Raw genomic sequence first — 21,036 nt, 5'->3', positions numbered from 1 at the left:
TCATGTCAGAAGGCAAGGAGGAGCAAGTCACATCTTACATGGATGGCAGCAGGCAAAGAGAGCTTGTGCAGGGAAACTCATTTTTAAAACCATGAGATCTAATGAAACTCATTCACTCATGAGAACAGTGTAGGAAAGACTCGTGTCTTCATAATTAATCACCTCCCACTGGGTTCCTCCCATGTCACGTGGGAATTGTGGGAGTTACAATTCAAGATGAGATTTGGGTGGGGGCACAGCTGAACTATATCATTTTCTTTTGTAAAAATAAGCAGGCACATGTATAATTTTATATTCCCTTATTCTCTTACATAAAAGGTTGTACACTATATTATCTTCTGTTCCTTTTTTAAAAAAACTTCATATATCCTGACAGCCACTCCAGTATTAGTTAACAGAGAGCTATTCCTCCTCCTTTAGCAATTTTTATTGCTAGAGTGCTCTGCTATGTTGACCCAAAACCCGAAATCTAAAATGCTCTAAAATCCAAAACTTTTTGTGCACTGACATGATGCCAGATGTGGAAAATTCCACACCTGACTTCATGTGATGGGTAACAGTCAAAACACAATTAACACTTTGTTTCCTGCACAAAATTGATAAACGTATTATATTAAAATTACCTTCAGGCTATGTGTGTAAGGTGTATGTTAAAAATATATACATTTTGTGTTTAGACTTGGGGCCCATCCCCAAGATGTCTCATTAGGTGTATGCAATTATTCCAAAATCTGAAAAAGGCAAAATCTGAAAGAAACACTTCTGGTCCCAAGAATTTTGGATAAGAGATATTCAACCTGTATCACAGTTTATCCACATATGAGGATTTAGATTGTTTATACCTTCTTTCAGCCACAATGCTGCACTAAATAATCCTGTGCTTATACAAGAGGAATTGCTAGATCAAAAGGTAAACACATATGTAAGGTTGTTTTGTTTATTCGTTTGTTTGAATAATGCCCAACTCCCTTTTGTAAGGTTTAGATCAATTTGAATTGTCACCAGCAGTTGTTGCCCAGAGCCTTGTCAAGAGTGTGGTGTTACACTTTTAATTTTTCCCAATCCGATAGGTGAGAAAGGATATCTGAAGTTTTAATTTCCAGTTATTTTCTTTGAGTGAAATTGAACTTTTATAGGACCATTTATATTTAAAAATTTTTTCTTTCTGTGAACTTGTTTGTTCATGTCTTTTGTCCATTTTCTAAATCAGGTTTTTGGTCCCTTTTTCCCCTTGGTTTTAAAGAGTTCTTTATATATTAGGGATGTTAGCTTTTCATTTTTTATATATGTTACAAGTATTTCCTCATTGGTTGTCCTTTATTACGATTTTTTTTCCTGTGAAACAGGTTTTTTTTTTTTTTAAAAAAAAAACTTGTTTTTTTCTTGTAAATTTGTTTGAGTTCATTGTAGATTCTGGATATTAGCCCTTTGTCAGATGAGTAGGTTGCAAAAATTTTCTCCCATTCTGTAGGTTGCCTGTTCAGTCTGATGGTAGTTTCTTTTGCTGTGCAGAAGCTCTTTAATTAGATCCCATTTGTCAATTTTGGCTTTTGTTGCCATTGCTTTTGGTGTTTTAGACATGAAGTCCTTGCCCACACCTATGTCCTGAATGGTATTGCCTAGGCTTTCTTCGAGGGTTTTTATGGTTTTAGGTCTAACATGTAAGTCTTTAATCCATCTTGAATTAATTTTTGTATAAGGTGTAAGGAAGGGATCCAGTTTCAGCTTTCTACATGGGGCTAGCCAGTTTTCCCAGCACCATTTATTAAATAGGGAATCCTTTCCCCATTTCTTGTTTTTGTCAGGTTTGTCAAAGATCAGATAGTTGTAGATATGCGGCATTATTTCTGAGGGCTCCGTTCTGTTCCATTGGTCTATATCTCTGTTGTGGTACCAGTACCATGCTGTTTTGGTTACTGTAGCTTTGTAGTATAGTTTGAAGTCAGGTAGTGTGATGCCTCCAGCTTTGTTCTTTTGGCTTAGGATTGACTTGGCGATGCGGGCTCTTTTTTGGTTCCATATGAACTTTGAAGTAGTTTTTTCCAATTCTATGAAGAAAGTCATTGGTAGCTTGATGGGGATGGCATTGAATCTATAAATTACCCTGGGCAGTATGGCCATTTTCACGATATCGATTCTTCCAACCCATGAGCATGGAATGTTCTTCCATTTGTTTGTATCCTCTTTGATTTCATTGAGCAGTGGTTTATAGTTCTCCTTGAAGAGGTCCTTCACATCCCTTGTAAGTTGGATTCCTAGGTATTTTATTCTCTTTGAAGCAGTTGTGAATGGGAGTTCACTCATGATTTGGCTCTCTGTCTGTGATTGGTGTACAAGAATGCTTGTGATTTTTGTACATTGATTTTGTATCGTGAGACTTTGCTAAAGTTGCTAATTCTCACTCATAGGTGGGAATTGAACAGTGAGAACTCATGGACACAGGAAGGGGAACATCACACTCCAGGGACTGTTGTGGGTTGGGGGGAGCGGGGAGGGACAGCATTAGGAGATATACCTATTGCTAAATGACGAGTTAATGGGTGCAGCAAACCAACACGGCACATGGATACATATGTAACAAACCTGCACATTGTGCACATGTACCCTAAAACCTAAAGTATAATAATAAAAAATAAAAATAAAAAAAGAATGAGTAGCTCTTAGATGATGATAGTGTTCAACCATCAGTCTCTAAATTTAGGTGCTCAAGACACCATTGAAAAAGAATATTATATCCATATTAATTTTATCTATTCATATTTAAAATTTTATTTAAGTTTAGCAGGCATAGAACATATTTGTATACTAATATCTATATAATTTATAAACAATATATATTTGTTTGGAAAAAAAACTTGTCAGTCTTTTATTAATTGGAGTTGTAGTTCTAAGCCTTTTCTACATATAGATCATATGATAATTCGCCATGTTTTCTTGTACTACTTGTATGGTTTTGCTTTTTACATTCAGATTTCTGATCCATTTGGAGTATGAGGTGTGGATTTTATCTTGGTTCAAAGATAAAATGCCCCAACGTTTGTGCCCCAACGTTTGTAGCATCATTTATTTCAAATATGTTTTTCTCAGTGATTAGAGATGCCTTTATCATGTAGTACATTTCCAAATGCAGTTCAATCTATTTCTAGTTTCTGGTCAATCTCCTGTTGTGTCTCTTCCTTCCTCAGCACCAAACTGTTGTAACTGGAGCGTGTTTTATTGTCCAATAGGGTGTCACTTTGCCTTTTCCATGTTTTCTGATCTATTCGTGAAGGTTTATTGTTCTGTATGAACTTTAGTGTCAGTTTGTCTAGCTTCATAAGAAAGCTTGACATTTTTATTGAGATTACATTAAACATATAAATTAACTCAGGGAAAATGGTTATTGAGTCATTCTACTCAAATGCAAGGGATGTCTTTCTGTTTGTTTAAGTCTGATAGTCTATCTTCCCAGGAGTGTTTTCATGTCTTCTCCATATAGGCTTTACACATTGCCTGGGTTTATTCCTAAGTGTTTTGTCTTCTCTGTTACTGTAAATAGAATTTTCCCATCATTATATTTTTAGCTGGCTATTGTTTGTAAATAGGAATGTTATAGCTTTCAGTGAGTGAATTTTGTTTTTTTATGTTGCCTGAATTATCTTACTATTTTTTATCATTGATTCTCTAGGGTTTTCTAAGTGTACTATCACTTTGTTTTTTGTCTACTACAGTACTGTACTTATACAGAGGAGAAAAGTGTCTTTCTTGCATACAAAGTGAAATATCACTTTGGTATTTCTTTTCTTGCTAGTTGGCGTGCACAGTGTCATGAAGCACGATGCCATCGTGGATGGAGCCAGCCCAGATTATGTACTGGTGGAGGCAGAAGCCAACCGAGTGGCCCAGGATGCCTTGAAAGCACTGAGGCTCTCTCGTCAGCGGTGTCTGGGAGCAGTGTCTGGTGTTCCCACCTGGACTGGCCACAGGGGGATTTCTGGTGCACCAGCAGGAAAAAAGTAAGAGATTGCTGCATGCCATACTTGCAAGGAGGCCAAACAACTAAGGCTAGAAATAAAATCAGGGCAGGTGTGGAGGCTTATACTGTTATTTCTCTGCAGGAATAAATCCCCAGGGAGGGATTATAGCAGCCAAATCTGGGTGACTTGGAGAAATACCGTTATAACTTTGCCTTCCTCCTTGCTTTCATCCCCTGTTTTCCAAAGTGGCTTCAGGAGAAGTGATTGGTTTTATTTGAGAGATGGTGTTGTTAAAAATAGTAAGATACAGGATAATGATTAAACTTTAATGAGACAATTAGCCAATTTACAACACACATTAATTACTTTGCTATTCAGTATGCTCTTTTAGAATGATTTTCCTACCTGGAATTGAGAATGGTTCCCATCATCTTTTGAACAAGATACTGAGTGGTTCTCATTCTGAGATGCAGCAGTTCCTTTTTTTTCTTTATTTAGAGACGGAGTCTTGCCCTGTCGCCCAGGCTGGAGTGCAGTGGTGTGATCTCGGCCCACTGCATTCTCCGCCTCCCGAGTAGCTGGGATTACAGGCTCCTGCCACCATGCCAGGCTAATTTTTGTATTTTTAGTAGAGACGGGATTTCACCATGTTGGCCAGGCTAGTCTCAAGCTCCTGACCTCAAGTGATCTGCCTGCCTCGGCCTCCCAAAGTGTTGGGATTACAGGCATGAGCCACTGTGCCCAGCCAGCAGTTACTTTCTAGGAGGGTGGAGTGGAAGAATTGAGGGGGATAGAGCAGAAATGGCATGGCTGTGAAAGAATAACCATGCAGATGGAAATGTTTCCAGGAAGAAGTTGATTGTTGAAAGAGTATTTTGATCTCTAGGTCTCAAAAGCAAACATTTAATCTACTGTGATTCTTTTCCTTCTTTAGGAGTAGATTTGGTAAGAAAAGGAATTCTAACTTCTCTGTGCAGCATCCTTCATCAACATCTCCAACAGAGAAGTGCCAGGTAATATAGATAACCTTTTGGCTTTCAAGGGTGAGATTTGCTTGATTGAATGCTGTGAAAATTTCACCTGATTCTGGATGTGAAGAAAATGGTTATCTCTGGTGTAATGACACCTGATATTTGTGTTGCATGCTCTGATTTATGATGCACATTCACTTGAATCTAAAAGGACCTGCTGATTTCCTAAAGACAAAGTCTTTAACCCAAGATCCGTAGCAGCATTTCTGTTTTGCCATTAGAAGGTTGACACAGGGATAGATGTGTCGCTGCTAGGACAGCCTGCCTTGTCTAGAGGGAAAGTGCCAGCTCCAGAGACCACAACCCTCTGAAATAAATGTCCAGAAAACTGCCTTGAATGTTGGTGTCTGTAACTCACTGGCTGCTAGAGCAGAGTGCCTGTCTTTCTCTCTTCAAGAATGCCTTGCTTGCCTTGAGTGCTACCGTGGTTAAAACTAGTCCAGACTCCACCATTCAGTGGAAGTCTTTCTGATTAAGGATTATTTTAAAACTCCGAGCTTCAGACTCCAATTTTAAGTTAATATGAACATGTTTAGGATTATGAGTACCTTTTTTGACTTCCCATGTTCTGTGCTTTTAGCAGTAGGGATTTGAGACCCTTTCAGAGTTAGATTTGTGTTTTTTTAAGGAAACTTGGCATTAGATGTAAGGTAGGAAAGAGTAAGAAGACTTAAAAGTGAAGAAAGAGAAGTATAGCTATGATATTGTTCCTTATCCGCAGTGTACAGGTCAGGGTCCATTTGAGAGGAAGAACAGGAAAAGCCCACAGGTACTGAAAGTGCTCCTGGGCCTCCTAGAGACAGATTTTCCTGAAACCTTGCCTGGAAGCCTCCACTCTGCTTTCCTGTCCACCACTGTGTTGAGTGGTGACTAAGGGAATGGCTTGGTTGCCCCCTCTTTATTTTTTTTTTTAGGAAATGGTCTCTTAACAGTGGGAAGATTTAGATACCAGACCTTCCTCCTTTCCCTTTTCATTAGGTGGAGTCTCAGTCTTACCCCGTCAACCTCACCACCCTGGCACATGTGTTGTCTTGTGACCCTTCACAGCCTTTGGGGAAGGAAGTGGGGGCATAAACTAGAAATTAAATATTTCAATATAGTGGTTTTCTTTTTCTAGGATGGCATCATGAAAAAGGAGGGAAAAGATAATGTCCCTGAGCATTTTAGTGGAAGAGCAGAAGATGCAGACTCTTCATCCGGGGCCCTCGCTTCCTCCTCACTCTTGGCTAAAATGAGAGCTAGAAACCACCTGATTCTGCCAGAGCGTTTAGAAAGTGAAAGCGGGCACCTGCAGGAAGCTTCTGCCCTGCTGCCCACCACAGAACACGATGACCTTCTGGTGGAGATGAGAAACTTCATCGCTTTCCAGGCCCACACTGATGGCCAGGCCAGCACTAGGGAGATACTGCAGGAGTTTGAATCCAAGTTATCAGCATCGCAGTCTTGTGTCTTCCGAGAACTATTGAGAAATCTGTGCACTTTCCATAGAACTTCTGGTGGTGAAGGAATTTGGAAACTCAAGCCAGAATACTGCTAAACAACATTGCTTCCTAAACTTTCAAGTCCCTTTTTCTAACGGGCATTTCTGATTATTAATTTATTATTAATAATCATGTTTGTCAACGGAAGTTGGCTGCACTTAATGTTTGTTTGCATGACGTCTACCTCAGAATTAAAACTTTAAGGAGGAAGAAACTCTTCTCTGAAAGTTGAAAGTTTTAATAATGCTAGCTAAAGGAGAAAATACTTGGATTGTTTTTTTTTTTTTTGGCAATCTGAATTATATTATAAAATCAGGTACCTAATAGTTACTCCTTGGCGCACATTTGTTCCTTTACCCAAAAGATGCTGTCAGGGAGCACAGTTAGAAGTTTGCAGAACAGAAATCTCAATGATTTTTTTTATTGGTGCTAAAAACAGGTCTTACATTCAGTCAGACCTATTCAATAAGTTCATCAATTTCTGATAACAGCATTATTTTGATGCATAAACTTTAAACATTTAAATTTACCGTTTAGGTAAATTTAAATAACAAAGGTCAGGTTTGTTGTGTGTTGTTTGATAATTATATTAATTTTCTTGAAAAGATCCTCTTTTCAAGGTACTGGTAAATTGGTGAGTATTTTTATTAGTAAAGCATGAAATAGTATGGTAATAAATGATAAGACATGTATTTGTGGAAAGCTGTAGGGTATTCAGTTTACCCTGGCTTTCCTTTAAGCAGAGGGCATCTTTTTCCCTCCTACAGTCACACAGTGTGTTATAAAAAAAAAATCAAATTAAAGCCAAAAGTAGGTACATAAAAACCACAGATGTGCATGCACACAAACATCACTGCAGCCCACAGCAGACCCAGCCGTCGTTACCATGAAGTGACACCACTCCAGGCCTCTCTTGTCTGCAGGCTGGCAGACTGTCTTCTCTCCAGTTGCCTTCGTCTTGCGCCTGCCTTTGCATTCCCTGCGACGGGCTTTCCTGTTTCTGTGGTTTGGATTCCAGCCAAGGCTGTTTGTATCTCACTACTGTTTATGTGTTTATGGTTCTGTGATGGTGTTGCTTTGATCCTCAGTTTATTTTCTTACCCAAGTTTTTCTTGTTTCCTTCTCAGGATGATTTTATCATCTCATCTTTGAAGTGTTGTTTTCTGAAATTCATCGTATTCCTGGAATGTCTTCTGTAGCTATCTCAGTGCAGTTTGTTTCTTGGATTCGTATTCTCTGGCCTGCTGTTTTCCTCTCTCTCATTTTTCTGTAGTATGCCTGCCCTCCTGCCCTATTTCTTTACATCTCGCCCATTCTTAACATGGATAGCTGTGTCCAGATCTTCTGTCTGCTCCTCCCTGTGACTCAGAGAGGAGGGTTCTGGGCAGGGGGGCCTTGCCGGACTGCATGACAGGACATGAGTTTTGCTTTCTCTGCTCTAATATTTTGCTTAAGCCAAGAATCCTTTTCTTAGAGATGTTCTATATGATTCCTGTCAGGATTTTCTAGTTTTTTTGGATTATAGCTTGTTCATTTCTTTTGTTTTTAGTTTGGTTTATATATAATGAGGGAAGAAGATGATTACATTATTTTTGTCACTTTGCCATCATTGTTTAGAAGTCATAGAAAGAATTTTTAAACAGGCCAATAAGTCTTAAACTTGAGTACTTGGCTTAGAAGGAAGTCAAAACTCCTTCCTTTTTGACTAAGTAGTTTGTTTCTGGAGAGCTCTTAATTTCTATTTTTATAATCATTAGCCTATAAGGAAATTGTGTCTTCCTTGTCCTCAGGGTGATCTGCTGACCTTGTTCACTCATATAAAGCATTTGGGCATCATACTTACAGTGTCTGAAACATAAACTGTATTGAGCTAGACAAGGTGTAGCCTTCTCTTCAAGTAGCAAATACTGTCAAAAGCTATAATGCAGTAGGAGCAACGTGGTCCTTGTTCCAGTTCCAGTTCTTGTCTCAGTTCTGCTGCTGACGTACCATGATCTTGGGAAGGTGGTGTCTCAGTGTGGAGATCTGACACATTGTTATCGTGCCTCCTGGATGGAGGGACTTGGAGAACAATGCAGTAAGTAGAATGGTTTTAACAATACAGAGAAATTTATTCATTTAGATAAAAATCTAATTTTTAGAACTTTAAAAGCTTTGTACAATGTAGATAGATTTAATGTACTTAACATGCTTTATCAGCACAAATAAAGGATTTTAAAATTTTGTCAGAAAATTAAACATGTTAATACCATCACCATTAAAAATGTTCAAGCAATAGTCTGCCTCCCCACCCCCACACCATCTTGCACCTGTTCCACAGCTAAGTACAGCCCTATGTTTGGTGTGTATTCTCCATGCATTTAGAGAATCACATGACACAGACTGCTGCTATAATGTCATTTTCCCATTCTTCCTTTATTAATAAAATTTTTGAGTTTTACTTGGACGTCTGGCTGCTCAGCTTAAGACTACTTCTCAGCCTCTCTTAGAGTTAACTGTGGCCATATGACTAAGTTTTAAACTTCCCAATTGGCCCTTTAAATAAAGAAGCAGGGTATGCACTCTCCTTGACATTGCCCTTTCTTGCTGGCTGGGAGGCCAATAGGAGCTTCAGTAGTGACCTGGCATCTGAAGAGATGGAAGTGATGTGTTGAGGAAGGAGAAGTTGGCCTGCCAGTCTTGAACTGCTCTCCTTTGCCCTGTTATTTAAGAGTAAAATAAAATACTGACTTGCTTAAGCTACTGTCTTTTGAAGTCTATTATAGCAACTAGTTTGCTTTAAATATGTAATTTATATTAATGGCGTTATACCATCCTTATTTTGCAGCTAACTTTTCATTTAATATTATATGCAAGACATTTCTATTCCTGTAAGTATAGCTCTGCCTGCATAGAATTGTTGGATTAATGATGTAGATTTTAAATGTCAGTGGATGTAGCAGAATTGCTTGAGTCAATTCACCCTCCATAAAAGGACCCATTTCTCCAAACCCTTGCCAACAGTAAGTGGTATCAATATCGGTAGATTGTTTTGTTTTGTTTTAACCAGTCTCATGATTGAAAGTACCTTGTTTTCACTTGAATTTCCCTGATTACTTACAAAATCAAACTTTCCATGTTTATTGGCCATTTGTAGATCTCTACCGTATGTTGCCTATTTGTGTTATGTTGGCCTAGTTTTCCGGTGGGTTGTTTATCTTTTAGGATTGCTCCCCTAAACAAAAACAAAAAGGCAGTTATTCCAATGATCAACAAATATTCTTTTCTCCACCAGTTTAAAATGTCAGCTTTCAACTCATCACATGCTAAGTTGTCTATTTCTGACCTGTGGATCTAGGTGTTGGTTCTACCAACCACACTCCTCACACTGTCATTTGGTGCTTTGCATTGTGTTTTGCCATTCATGAGCAAGTTCCTTTTCCTTTCTCCCCCTCTTCAGTGTCTTATTCTTGGGTGTTTTCTGTTCCAGCTGAATCAAGAATTAGTTTATTAAATTCTAGTAAAATTGTGGTGTTCTTTTGACTAGGATTGCATTTGTTTACACATTAATTTGAGAATAATAGACCTCTTTATAATTAATATAATGTTTCTGATTAGTGTTACGATAGGCCTCATTTTATTAAAGTCTTTTATATTCTCGGATGAAATTTTAATAACTTCATAAATGTCTTGCACATTTCATAATAGGCTTGTTTCTAGGTGTTTTATAGATTTTTAGTTTTGGTTGTGAGTCTTTTAACTTATATAAAAATATGGAGGATTAGCATATTCACGTATCTATTTTGTGATGTTTATCATACGGAAGTTTTAAAATATAGTAAATTCAGTCTTTCCATATTTTTTGTTTATTTAAGAACCATTCCCTAGCTAGGGTCATGAATACATTCTCATAAATTATTAATCCCATATGGATAGCTAGTTTCCCTAGCACCTTTAAAAAATAGTTTATTATTTTCCTCATGATGTATAAGGCCACCTTTACCAATTTACATATACTTTATGGGAATGTTTCTTGGCTCTGCATTCTGTTAAATTGGTCCATTTATCTAACTTTGCTAGTAACCCACTATTTTTATCATTGTGGTATCATAATTGATTATCACAAATGGTAGAATGTCCTCAAAGTCTTTTCTGGTATACATTGATATAATTGTATAGCTTTTCTTAGTGTAGTAAAGTACACAGTTAAATTTTCTAACACTGAAATATCTTTTAGACTTTCACTTCCAGAATGGCAATGTGAAGGGCCCTGTGGACCCACTGTCCTAGGAATTAGCTATAACTGGTGAAAATTGTAACAAAAAATAAACACCTTCCTCTCATACAGAGAGACACAGACACTTAATGTCACTGGAAATTGTCCTAAAAGTATGTAGAATAAAGTAACGCTTATTCAAGAAAATCCAAATCTTGGTAAGAACAGTGAGTCAGACACTTCAGCCACAGCACACTCTCTCCCTCCCTCCCATTTCAGTGGGTGCAGCCAAGAAAACAGAGCTCCGTCTCCTTCAGCTCCCTGTCCAGAGGTATGGTACCTCACAGGGAGGGGCAAGATGCCAGCATTTCTTATCCCTTCCAGCTCCAAGTGGCAAGAGCTAAATTCATGAAGTTAAAAACTATAATAAGGAAAAAATGCACTAAAGGGGTTCAACAGTAGATTTGAACTGGCAGAAGAAATTGTCAGCCAACTGGCAGATAGAATAAGAGAGATACGCTTTCCAAAGAACAGAGAGAAAAAAATGAAAAATGAGCAAAACCTCAGAGAAATGTGAAGTACCATTATGTGCACCATTAAGACCATTAAGTATGCATGTAATGGGAGTACAAGAAGAACAGAAGAAAAAGGAAATATTTAAAGATACAATGACTGAAAACTCTCCAAATTGATTGAAAAACATCTAGGAAGCTTAGTGAACTTCCAGCATGATAAATGCAGAGGGATTCACAGACACATCATAGTAAAAAATGCTGAAATCAAAGATGAGAAAACCTTGAAAGTAGTGAGTGAAAAAAAGATACATCACTTAGGGAACAAAATTAATACTGGACTTCTCAAAAGAAATAATGGAGGCCAGAAAGCAGGTATATCAGTCAAAGTGCTTGAAGAAAAAAAACTGTCAACCAAGAATCCTATATCCAGCAAATGTATTATTCAAAAATGAAAGTGAAATAAAGACTTTCCCAGATAAACAAAAGCAGAAAAATTGTTGTTAACCAACCTGCCTAATAAGTATTAAATGAAGTTCTTTAGGCTGAAAGCAAGAGAAGAGCACCAGTAAAAGCAATTATATAATTATAAAAGTCACATAAATGCATATTTTTCTCCTCTTAACTGATTCAAAATGCAACTGTATCAAATAATACATATACGATGTATTGGTCTATAACATACAGAAATGTCATATATGTAACATTTGTCAAAACAGCACAAAGGAGGTGACTGGGAGCAAAGCTGTAATAGACTAATGAAGTGATGGCAGATGGTAAAGTAATAATTATAACAATGTGTTGGATTTGTAACATTAATAGATACCATATGTATACCTAAAATATCACAAAAAGGGGGAAAGGGAATATAGCTATATAGGAGTAAAGCTTCTATATATTATTGGAGTTAAGCTTGTGTAATTCTAAGATTCTGATAAGATGTATATGGTAAACACTAGAGCAACCACTAATAAAATAACTCCAGAAATATAGTTCAAAAATTATTAATAAAATTAAAATACTACCTTAGAAAATACTCACTTGATGCAAAAGGCAATATTAAAAGAGAATGAAAAGAATACAAAGGATAATAGAAAACAAAAAGTAATGCATATTCAACTTATCAATAATAAATGTTAATGAATTTAATCAGGCAGAGACTATCAGATTGGATTAAAAATACATTCCAGCTCTATGTTATCTATGGGAGACACACTTTAGGCTCAAAGATGCAGATAGATTAAAAGTAAAAGGGTACAAAAAGAAATAGTGCAAACAATTGCCATAAGAAAGCTGGACTGGCTATACTAGTGTCAGACAAAGTAGACTTTAAGACAAAAATGTTCCTAGAGATAGAGACATTTTATAATGATAAAAAGTTTAACCCATCAAAAAGATATAGCAGTTGTAAACATATGTATGAGCTTAACAGTATCAAAACACACAAAGCAAAAACTGACAGAAATGGAAGAAGAAAATGGTCACAATAATAATTGGAGACTCCAATAACCTGTTTTCAGTAATGGATAAAACTAGACACAAGGTTAACAATGAAATAGAAAACTTGACCAACACCGTAAACCAACTAGCCCTAACAGACATCTATAGAACACTTCACCCAAGCGCTACAGCATATACATTCTCAAATGCTCATGGAACATTCTTCAGAATAGGCCTTATGCTAGACCATGAAACTTCAGTACATTTAAAAGGATAGAAATAATGCAAAGTGCATTTTGTGATCATAATCACAGGATTAAATTAGAAATAAAAAATGGGAACATTTGAAGAACTCACAATTAGGAAATTGAACAACACACTACTGAATAACCAATAGACCAAAGAAGACAACAAGAAGGTAATCAGCACTTTGAGACTAATGAAAATTAAGACACAAGTAAACTGTACAGATGCAGCTAAAAAAGTGCTTAGAGGAAATTTATAGGTGTAAATGCCTGTATTAAGAAGGAAGAAATAAAGCAATAACCTTTCTTCCATCTTAAGTCACTGAAGAAAGAAGAACAAACTAAACCTAAAGCAAGCAGAAGGAAGGAAATAATAAAGTTCGAGTAGAAATTAATGAAACAAAGAATAGAAAAACAATAGAGAAAATATTACTAGAAACTGGTAATTTGAAAAGATCAATAAATATGACAAATATTTCACTAGATTGACCAATAAAAAGGCAATACTCAAATTACTAGGATCTGATATGAAAGAGTAGACACTACTACCAACCTTACAGAAATGGGCAATTTGAATAGACCTATAACTAGTGAACAGATTAAACCAGGAATCAGAAAATTGCCCACAAAGAATAGTCCAGGCACAGACAGTTTTACCACTGTGTTCTACCAAACAATCAAATAAATAGTAGCAATTATTCTCAAACTCTTAAAAGAAATAGGAGGGAGTACTTCCCAGTATTGCCCTGATAACAAAACCACTCAAAGATATCACAAGAAAACTGCAGACCAATATGTCTTAGGAAATACATGAAAAATCCTCAACTAAGTGCTGCAAACCAAATCCAGCAACATATAAAAATAATTATACACCATCACCAAGTAGGATTTATCCCAGGGATATAAGATTGGCTTAACATGTGAAAATCAATGTAATACATTGTATCAATATCATAAAAAAGTCATCTCTACTGATGCAAAAATAGGTGCATTTGAATAAATCCAACACCCTTTCATCATAAAAATGTTCAAAAAACGAGGAATGGAAGGAAACTACCTTAACCTGATAAAGAACGTCTATGAAAAATCTACAGCTGTCTTTATACTTAATGGTGAAAAACTGAATGCTTTCCCACTGAGATTAGAAATAAGACAAGGATGCCCATTATCACACTTCTATTTAACATTGTACTGGAGGGTCTAGCCATTGCAATTATGCAAGAAGAAAAAAAAGGTTGGGAAGGTTGAAGAAAAACTCTGTTCACAAATGACATGATCTTGTATGCAAAAAATTCTAGGGAATCCACTAAAAAAAAAATACTGAAACTAATAAATGAGTTCAGCAAGATGGGAGGATACAACATCAGTATTTAAAAATCAATTGAGTCTGGCATGGTGGCTCACGCCTGTAATCCCAGCACTTTGGGAGGCTGAGGCGGGCTGATCACGAAGTCAGGAGATCGAGACCATCCTGGCTAACACCGTGAAACCCCGTCTCCACTAAAAATACAAAAAATTAGCCAGGCATGGTGGTGGGTGCCTGTAGTCCCAGCTACTTGGGAGGCTGAGGCAGGAAAATGGCATGAGCCTGGGAGGCAGAGCTTGCAGTGAGCCAAGATTGTGCCACTGCACTCCAGCCTGGGTGACAAAGCGAGACTCTGTCTCAAAAAAAAAAAAATCGTATTTCTACACACTTGCAATGAATAATCAAAAATGAATAAGAATATTCATAATAGCATCAAAAAGAATAAGGTGCTTAATAACATATTTAACAAAAAGGGCAAAACTTATACTCTGAAAACTACAAAACATTGCAGAAAGTAATTAAAGAAGACCTAAATAAATGGAAAAACATCCCATGTTCATGGATCAGAAGAGTTAATGCTGTTAAGATGACAATATTCCTCAAACTTATCTACAGATTCAGCATAATCCCTGTCAGAATCTCTGCTGACTTCTTTGCAGAAATTGACAAGCTGATGCTAAGAGTTATATGAAATTGTAAGGGACCCAGAATAGCCAAAGAAATCCTGAAAAAGAATAAAGTAGAAAAACCCACATTTCCTCATTTCGAATTACAAAACAACAGTAATTAAGAAATGTGTTACTGGCACAAGGGTAGACATAGATCACTGTATTTTTTTAAAAATGGTGATTCCAGAAATAAATGCAAACATCTGTAGTCAACTGGTTTTCAGCAAAGGTGCCAAGTCCATTCAGTGGGGAAAGAACAGTCTTTTCCACAAATGGTGCTGGGACAAGTGGATATTCACGTGCAAAAGAATGAAGTTGGACACTTACCTTACATTATATTTAAAAAGTTGGCTGGGTATGACGGCCCATGCCTGTAGTCTTAGCACTCTGGGAGGCAAAGGGGCAGATTGCTTGAGTCCAGGAGTTTCAGACCAGCCTGGGCAACATGGCAAAGTCATGTCTCTACAGAAAAAACAAGTTAGCTGGTCATGGTCATGTGCATCTATAGTTCCAGCTACTCAGGAGGCTATGGTGAGAGGATTGAGCCCAGGAGGTCAAGGTTATAGTGATCCATGAGCATGCCACTGTACTCCAGCCTGGGTGACAGAGCAAGACCCTATCTCAAAAAAAAGAAAAAAGAAAAAAAGTTAAAATGGATGAAAGAGGCCAGGCACGGTGGCTCATGCCTGTAATCCCAACACTTTGGGAGGCTGAGGCGGGCAGATCACAAGGTCAGGAGTTTGAGAGCAGCCTGGCCAATATGGTGAAACCCTGTCTCTACTAAAAATACAAAAATTAGCTGGGCGTGGTGGTGTGTACCTGTAGTCCCAGCTACTTGGGAGGCTGAGGCAGAAGGATCACTTGAACCCAGGAGCTGAGATTGTGCCACTGTGCTCCAGCCTGGGTGACAGAGTGAGACTCTGTCTCAAAAAAAAAAAAAAAAAAAAAAAAAAAAGACCTAACTATCAAAGCAAAACCTATAAAACTCTTAGAAGAAAATGGGTAAATCTTCATGAACTTGGGCTTGGCAAAGCATTCTTAGATATGACCTTAAAAACACAAGCAGCAAAAGAAGAGAATTTGGACTTCATTGAAATTTAAAGCTTTTGTGCTTTGAAGGATACCATCAAGAAAGGGAAAAGACAACCTACAGAATTGGAGAAAATATTTGTGAATCATATCTAATAAAGACTCAGAAATAACTTTAAAAATGGACAAAGGATCTGATTAGACATTTTCCCAAATATATAAAAATGGCCAGTAAGCACATGAAAAGATGCTTGACATCATTAGTCATCAGGGAAATGCAAAGCAAAAACACAATGAGATATCACTTCACACCCACTAAGTTGGCTAAAATAAAAAAGATAGTAACAAGTGTTGATGAGATTGTAGAGAGATTGGAAGCCACAGATACTGCTGGTGACGAATGTAAAATGGTGCAGCCACTTTAGAAAACAGTTGCAATTTCTCAAATGATTGAGAACACAGAGCTAGCCTACGACCTAGAAATTCCTCTCCTAGGTATATAACTAAGTGAAATGAAGACATATGTCCACACAGAAACTTGTATATGAATGTCTCTAGCAGCATTGTTCATAATAGCCAAAAAATGGAAATGGCTCAAATATACATCAATAGGTGAATGGATTTTAAAATGCAGTGTATCTATACACTGGAATATTATTCAGCCCCAAAAAGCAATGAAGGACTGATACACTGATACATGCTATAACACTGACAAACCTCTAAAATTTTCTGCTAAGTGAAAAAGTCATAAAAGACCACATGTTATGATCCCATCCATATAAAAGTCCAGAATAGGGAAATCTATAGCAACAGGAAGTAGGTTAGTGGTTGCTTAAAGAAAGAGTGGTAAGTAGGTTGCTTAAAGGGTCATAAGTGAGGACAATAGTTAAAAAGTTGGGGGTTTGGAGGTGATTTTTAGGTTTTCAGGTGATAAAAATGTAAAATTGAGGTGGTGATGGTTGCATATATCTTTGAGTATACTAAAAGCTACTGAATTGTACTACTGAAATAAATGAGTTATATGGTATATGAATTATATCTGAGTATGGTTGTTAATAAATAATTAACATAAGGTGCAAGATAAATTGGGAGCTTAACAAAAAGACAACCCAATTAAAAATGCTTGAAGAATCTGAATAGACATTTCCCAAAGAAGATATACAAATGGCCAAAAAGCACATGAAAAGATGCTTGACATCATTAGTCTTTAGGGAAATGCAAGTCAAAACTGTGATGAGGTACCACTTCACAGTCACTAGCATGACTATAATAAATTTTTAAAAAACTCAATAACAAGTGTTGACAAGGACATGTATAAGCAAACCCTTATACATTGCTGATGAGAATGTAAAATGGTGCAACCACTGTGAAAAACAGTTTGGCGTTTCCTCAAAAAGTTAAACGTATAATTACCATATGATCCAACAATTATACTTTGTGGAATATTCCACAAACTGAAAACTGGTGCTCAAACAAATACTTGTATGGGAATATTCATAGTAGCACTATTCACGATGGTCAAAATGTGGAAACAGTTGAAGCGCCCATTGACAGATGAATGGATAAACAAAATGTGGTATATCTATACAGTGGAATGTTACTCAGCCACAAAAGGGATGAAGTACTGATGCAACAACAGGGATGACACAAAAGATAACATATTGTATGATACCATTTATATAAAATACACAGAACAGGGAATTCTGTAGACAGAAAGCAGATGAATGGTTGTGAGAGGCTGGGGTGGGGAGGGGGTATGGGGAGTGATTTCTTTTTTTTTCTTTTTTTGTTTTTTTTTGAGACAGAGTCTTGCTCTGCTGCCCAGGCTGGAGTGCAGTGGCACGATCTTGGCTCACTGCAAGCTCCACCTCCCAGGTTCATGCCATTCTCCTGCCTCAGCCTCCCAAGCAGCTGGGACTACAGGTGCCCGCCACCATGCCCGGCTAATTTTTTTGTATTTTTTTAGTAGAGACGAGGTTTCACCGTGTTAACCAGGATGGTCTCGATCTCCTGACCTCGTGATCAGCCCGCCTCGGCCTCCCAAAGTGCTGGGATTACAGGCATGAGCCACCACACCCAGCTGGGGAGTGATTTCTTAATGGGTATAGGGTTCTTTTATGGGGTGATGAAACTGCTTTGGAACTTGATGGAAGTGGTGATTGCACAACATTGTGAATGTACTAAAGGCTGCTGATTTGTACACTTTAAAAAATACCTTAAGGTTTTCAATATTGCTTTCAGTCAATTTTGGTAAGATTTTTCTAGAAAATTGTTTATTTTGTCTGTTTTAAAAGTTGTTCCTTTGTGGTTATCATCTGTTTGTCATTGGTGTTCTGCAGTTTCACTCTGATTTATGTGTTTTTTTTCCCCTTCTGGTTCAGTCCTCAGAGATACGTGGATTTATTTTTATCCTGTATGGAGCCTGTGCTTCCTGAATTTAAGGATTCATGTCCTTCAACAATTCTGGAAGACTGTAGCCATTATTTCTTTGAATACTGCCTCTCCTCATTTGCTTTCACCCTTCCGGAACTTTTTATTTCTAACTTTCTGGTTAAGCTATCCATTGAATTTTTATTTTATTTTTTTGAGACATCGTTTCACTTTTGCCCAGGTTGAAGTGCAGTGGCACGATCATAGCTCAGATCATAGCTCACTGCAAACTTTTGACCATAGCTCACTGCAACCTCGAACTCCTGGGCTCAAGTGATCCTCCTGCCTCAGCCTCCCAAGAGGCTGGGGATACAGGCGGGTGCCACCATACCTGGCTGAAGTTTGAAAATTTTTTCAGAGAGACAGAGTCTCGCTGTGTCACCCAGGCTGGTTTTGAATTCTTGGCTCAAGTGATCCTTCTGCTTTGGCTTCCCAAAGCACTGAGATTACATGTATGAGGCACTGTACCCAGCCTGAATTTTAAATTTTATAGTCATAATGTTTATTTCTAAAATTGCTTCTTCCTCCCCTCTAAGCTTCCCGATTTTGTCTTACAATGCTTTTTTCTTATTTTTTCTTCTTGTGGCTATAATAATTTTAAACACCACTGTTTCATAGTCTCCATCAGATTACTGCACTGGCTGCAGGTCTTGCTATTGATCCTGCTCTTTGTGGTGTCTGCTGGCTCTCCCTCATAGTAAATTGTTTGTGTGTGTGTGTGTGTGTGTGTGTGTGTGTGACGTTTTTGTGTGTAAAGATGGGTGAGTCATCTTCAAAGGGGCTTTCTCACCAGCGTGGTTTTTGTATGTGCTTGCATCTCATGGTTATTATCAGCCTGGGACCAATTTTTTCTGTGAATTTCTTAACTTTCAATGTTTTGGATCTTGTGGTAATGTAAGTTTGGACTTCAAACTCATATGAACTTATAGTTATGAATTGTCTGAGTGTAGAGGTGGGGGGAGATATGAGGGAGGATAAGTCCCCCACTAAAAATCCAGCTCAAACAGCAAAGCTTCTCTGTAGCGGAAGGTAGATTCTATTAATATTCTAGCCCATTGTTTTTCTGAGGGCCACACCTGTACGAGGGGGGTCTCAGTTCTGATTCTTTTTCTAAAGCAAGCCCACATTTTTGTCTGCTACCCATGCCTTGGTGTTAAATCCAAACTTCTGTATTTCAGGAACAGCACTTTTCAGGGAGTATGGATCACTCTATTTATAGTTTCTTTCTCGTTTGTGGCCCCTGGCACTTGACTTTGCTAAGATCTCAGCTATGTTGTTAAAAGGGTTTTTGTTACATTATATTTAACATTATAAATAACATTTCTTGTTTAGAAGGCCTTTTGGGTAATCTTATCTGTTACATTGCTGAAACCATTACATTTTTTAATTGGTCGTGTTGGTCTAAAGAGCTTAGAATAGTGCCTGGCACAAAAATAAGAGCTGTGTGTGTTAGCTGTTTCATTTTTATTGTTACTCTTCTTATTTTTATTACTGCTGGATTATCTTTATAGTTCTAAAACTTCAACAACTGGTTCTCACATTTTCTAGATATATCAAAGATCATCTACAAATAATGACACGATTGCCTCTTTCTTTTCAGTATTTATGAATCTTATTCTTTTCTTACTTTGCTACCATCTTCCTCTAGCCCAGCATTTGCCAGGAATGGTGATGGGAGTGGTCATCTGTGTCTTTTTCCTAACTTGAATGAGGAACGCTTTGCATGTGTGAAGCATATGTGCTCTAAATTTCTGGTTGACACCTTTTAATGAGTTAAGAGCCCTTTTCCTGTTCCTAGCTTACAAATAGTTTTCATTAGAAACAAATGATGAATTTTTTAGTTGCATTTTCTACGTTTACTGAAATGATAATACTTCTTTAATCTACTAGGTTTCTGAATTGGATTAGTATAGTAGATTTAGTGGTTTTTGTTTTTTGTTTTTTAATCAACTCATCATTCCTAGAATACTCCTAATCCTGGGATGAAGGTGGGGAACCCCTATTTGGTCATTATGTATTTCGCTTTTAATATACTACTAGTTTCAATTGGCTAATACTTTATTAGATTTTTAACCTCTCAGATCATAAGGGAAATTGCTGTGTAGTTATTTTTTCTTTACTTTTTGCTGTGCTGTGTGTGTGTGCATGCACGCATGTGTGAAAGTTATTCTTGTCTTGGAAAATAAGTTGGGAAATACTCCACCTTTTTATGTTCTCAGAAGAGTTCCTGTAACATAGGAATTATATGCACATTTCATAGACTACTTGTAAAACTGGGCTTTTGTACATTTTGGAAGAATGTTTCAGCTCGATCCTCGTACTCACTGAATTGCTTTTCAATAGTGTCCATTCTGATATTCTGCCCACGCCCAGCTGTTTTTCTTTTAATTTCACAATCGACTGTTCTCTCCTAGGATTTGCCCTTGGTCCTTCTTTCGTAATGCTCTGTCCTGTGTCATGGATGCACTGGGCTCTCCTAAAATACAGGATATATCCCCTGATCTCCTTTTGCCTCCTCCAGTGCTGCAGTTGGTTGAGTTTTGTGGTGTTGGTTTTCTTCAGATCTTGGGTGGTCTTAGCTATGTTTGATATATTTGAGACTCCCTGTTTGCCTGTCCTGTTGATCCTGTGGATCCTAAACTGCCTCCAGCGCTGTGGAGAGAGCTGGGTTGGGCTGCTGGGGAGGGTGTCCGGGAGCGAGTCTCAGTAGGGTGAAGGCTCCCATTTCTCCTGGTGAATTCTA

General features: G+C 37.6%; 1 protein-coding gene across 3 annotated transcripts in view; it reads left to right on the top strand.

The window, feature by feature from the left end:
* The window catches only part of ERCC6 (ERCC excision repair 6, chromatin remodeling factor), a 92,303-nt gene extending 82,315 nt beyond the window's left edge, over positions 1-9,988 (top strand). For all 3 annotated transcript variants that reach the window (XM_030798203.1, XM_004091120.3, XM_030798204.1), the window contains 3 exons: positions 3,791-3,995; positions 4,891-4,969; positions 6,105-9,988. In XM_030798203.1, the coding sequence (XP_030654063.1) occupies positions 3,791-3,995; positions 4,891-4,969; positions 6,105-6,524 (704 nt within the window). In that variant the 3' untranslated portion in view covers positions 6,525-9,988. The remainder of the gene's footprint in view (positions 1-3,790; positions 3,996-4,890; positions 4,970-6,104) is intronic.
* The last annotated feature ends 11,048 nt before the right edge of the window (positions 9,989-21,036 follow it).

Source organism: Nomascus leucogenys, chromosome 18 (assembly GCF_006542625.1).
Source record: "Nomascus leucogenys isolate Asia chromosome 18, Asia_NLE_v1, whole genome shotgun sequence".
Classification (NCBI taxonomy): Eukaryota; Metazoa; Chordata; class Mammalia; order Primates; family Hylobatidae; genus Nomascus; species Nomascus leucogenys.
Note: the sequence above shows the minus strand (reverse complement) of the source record. Positions and strands in the feature narration are given on the sequence as shown.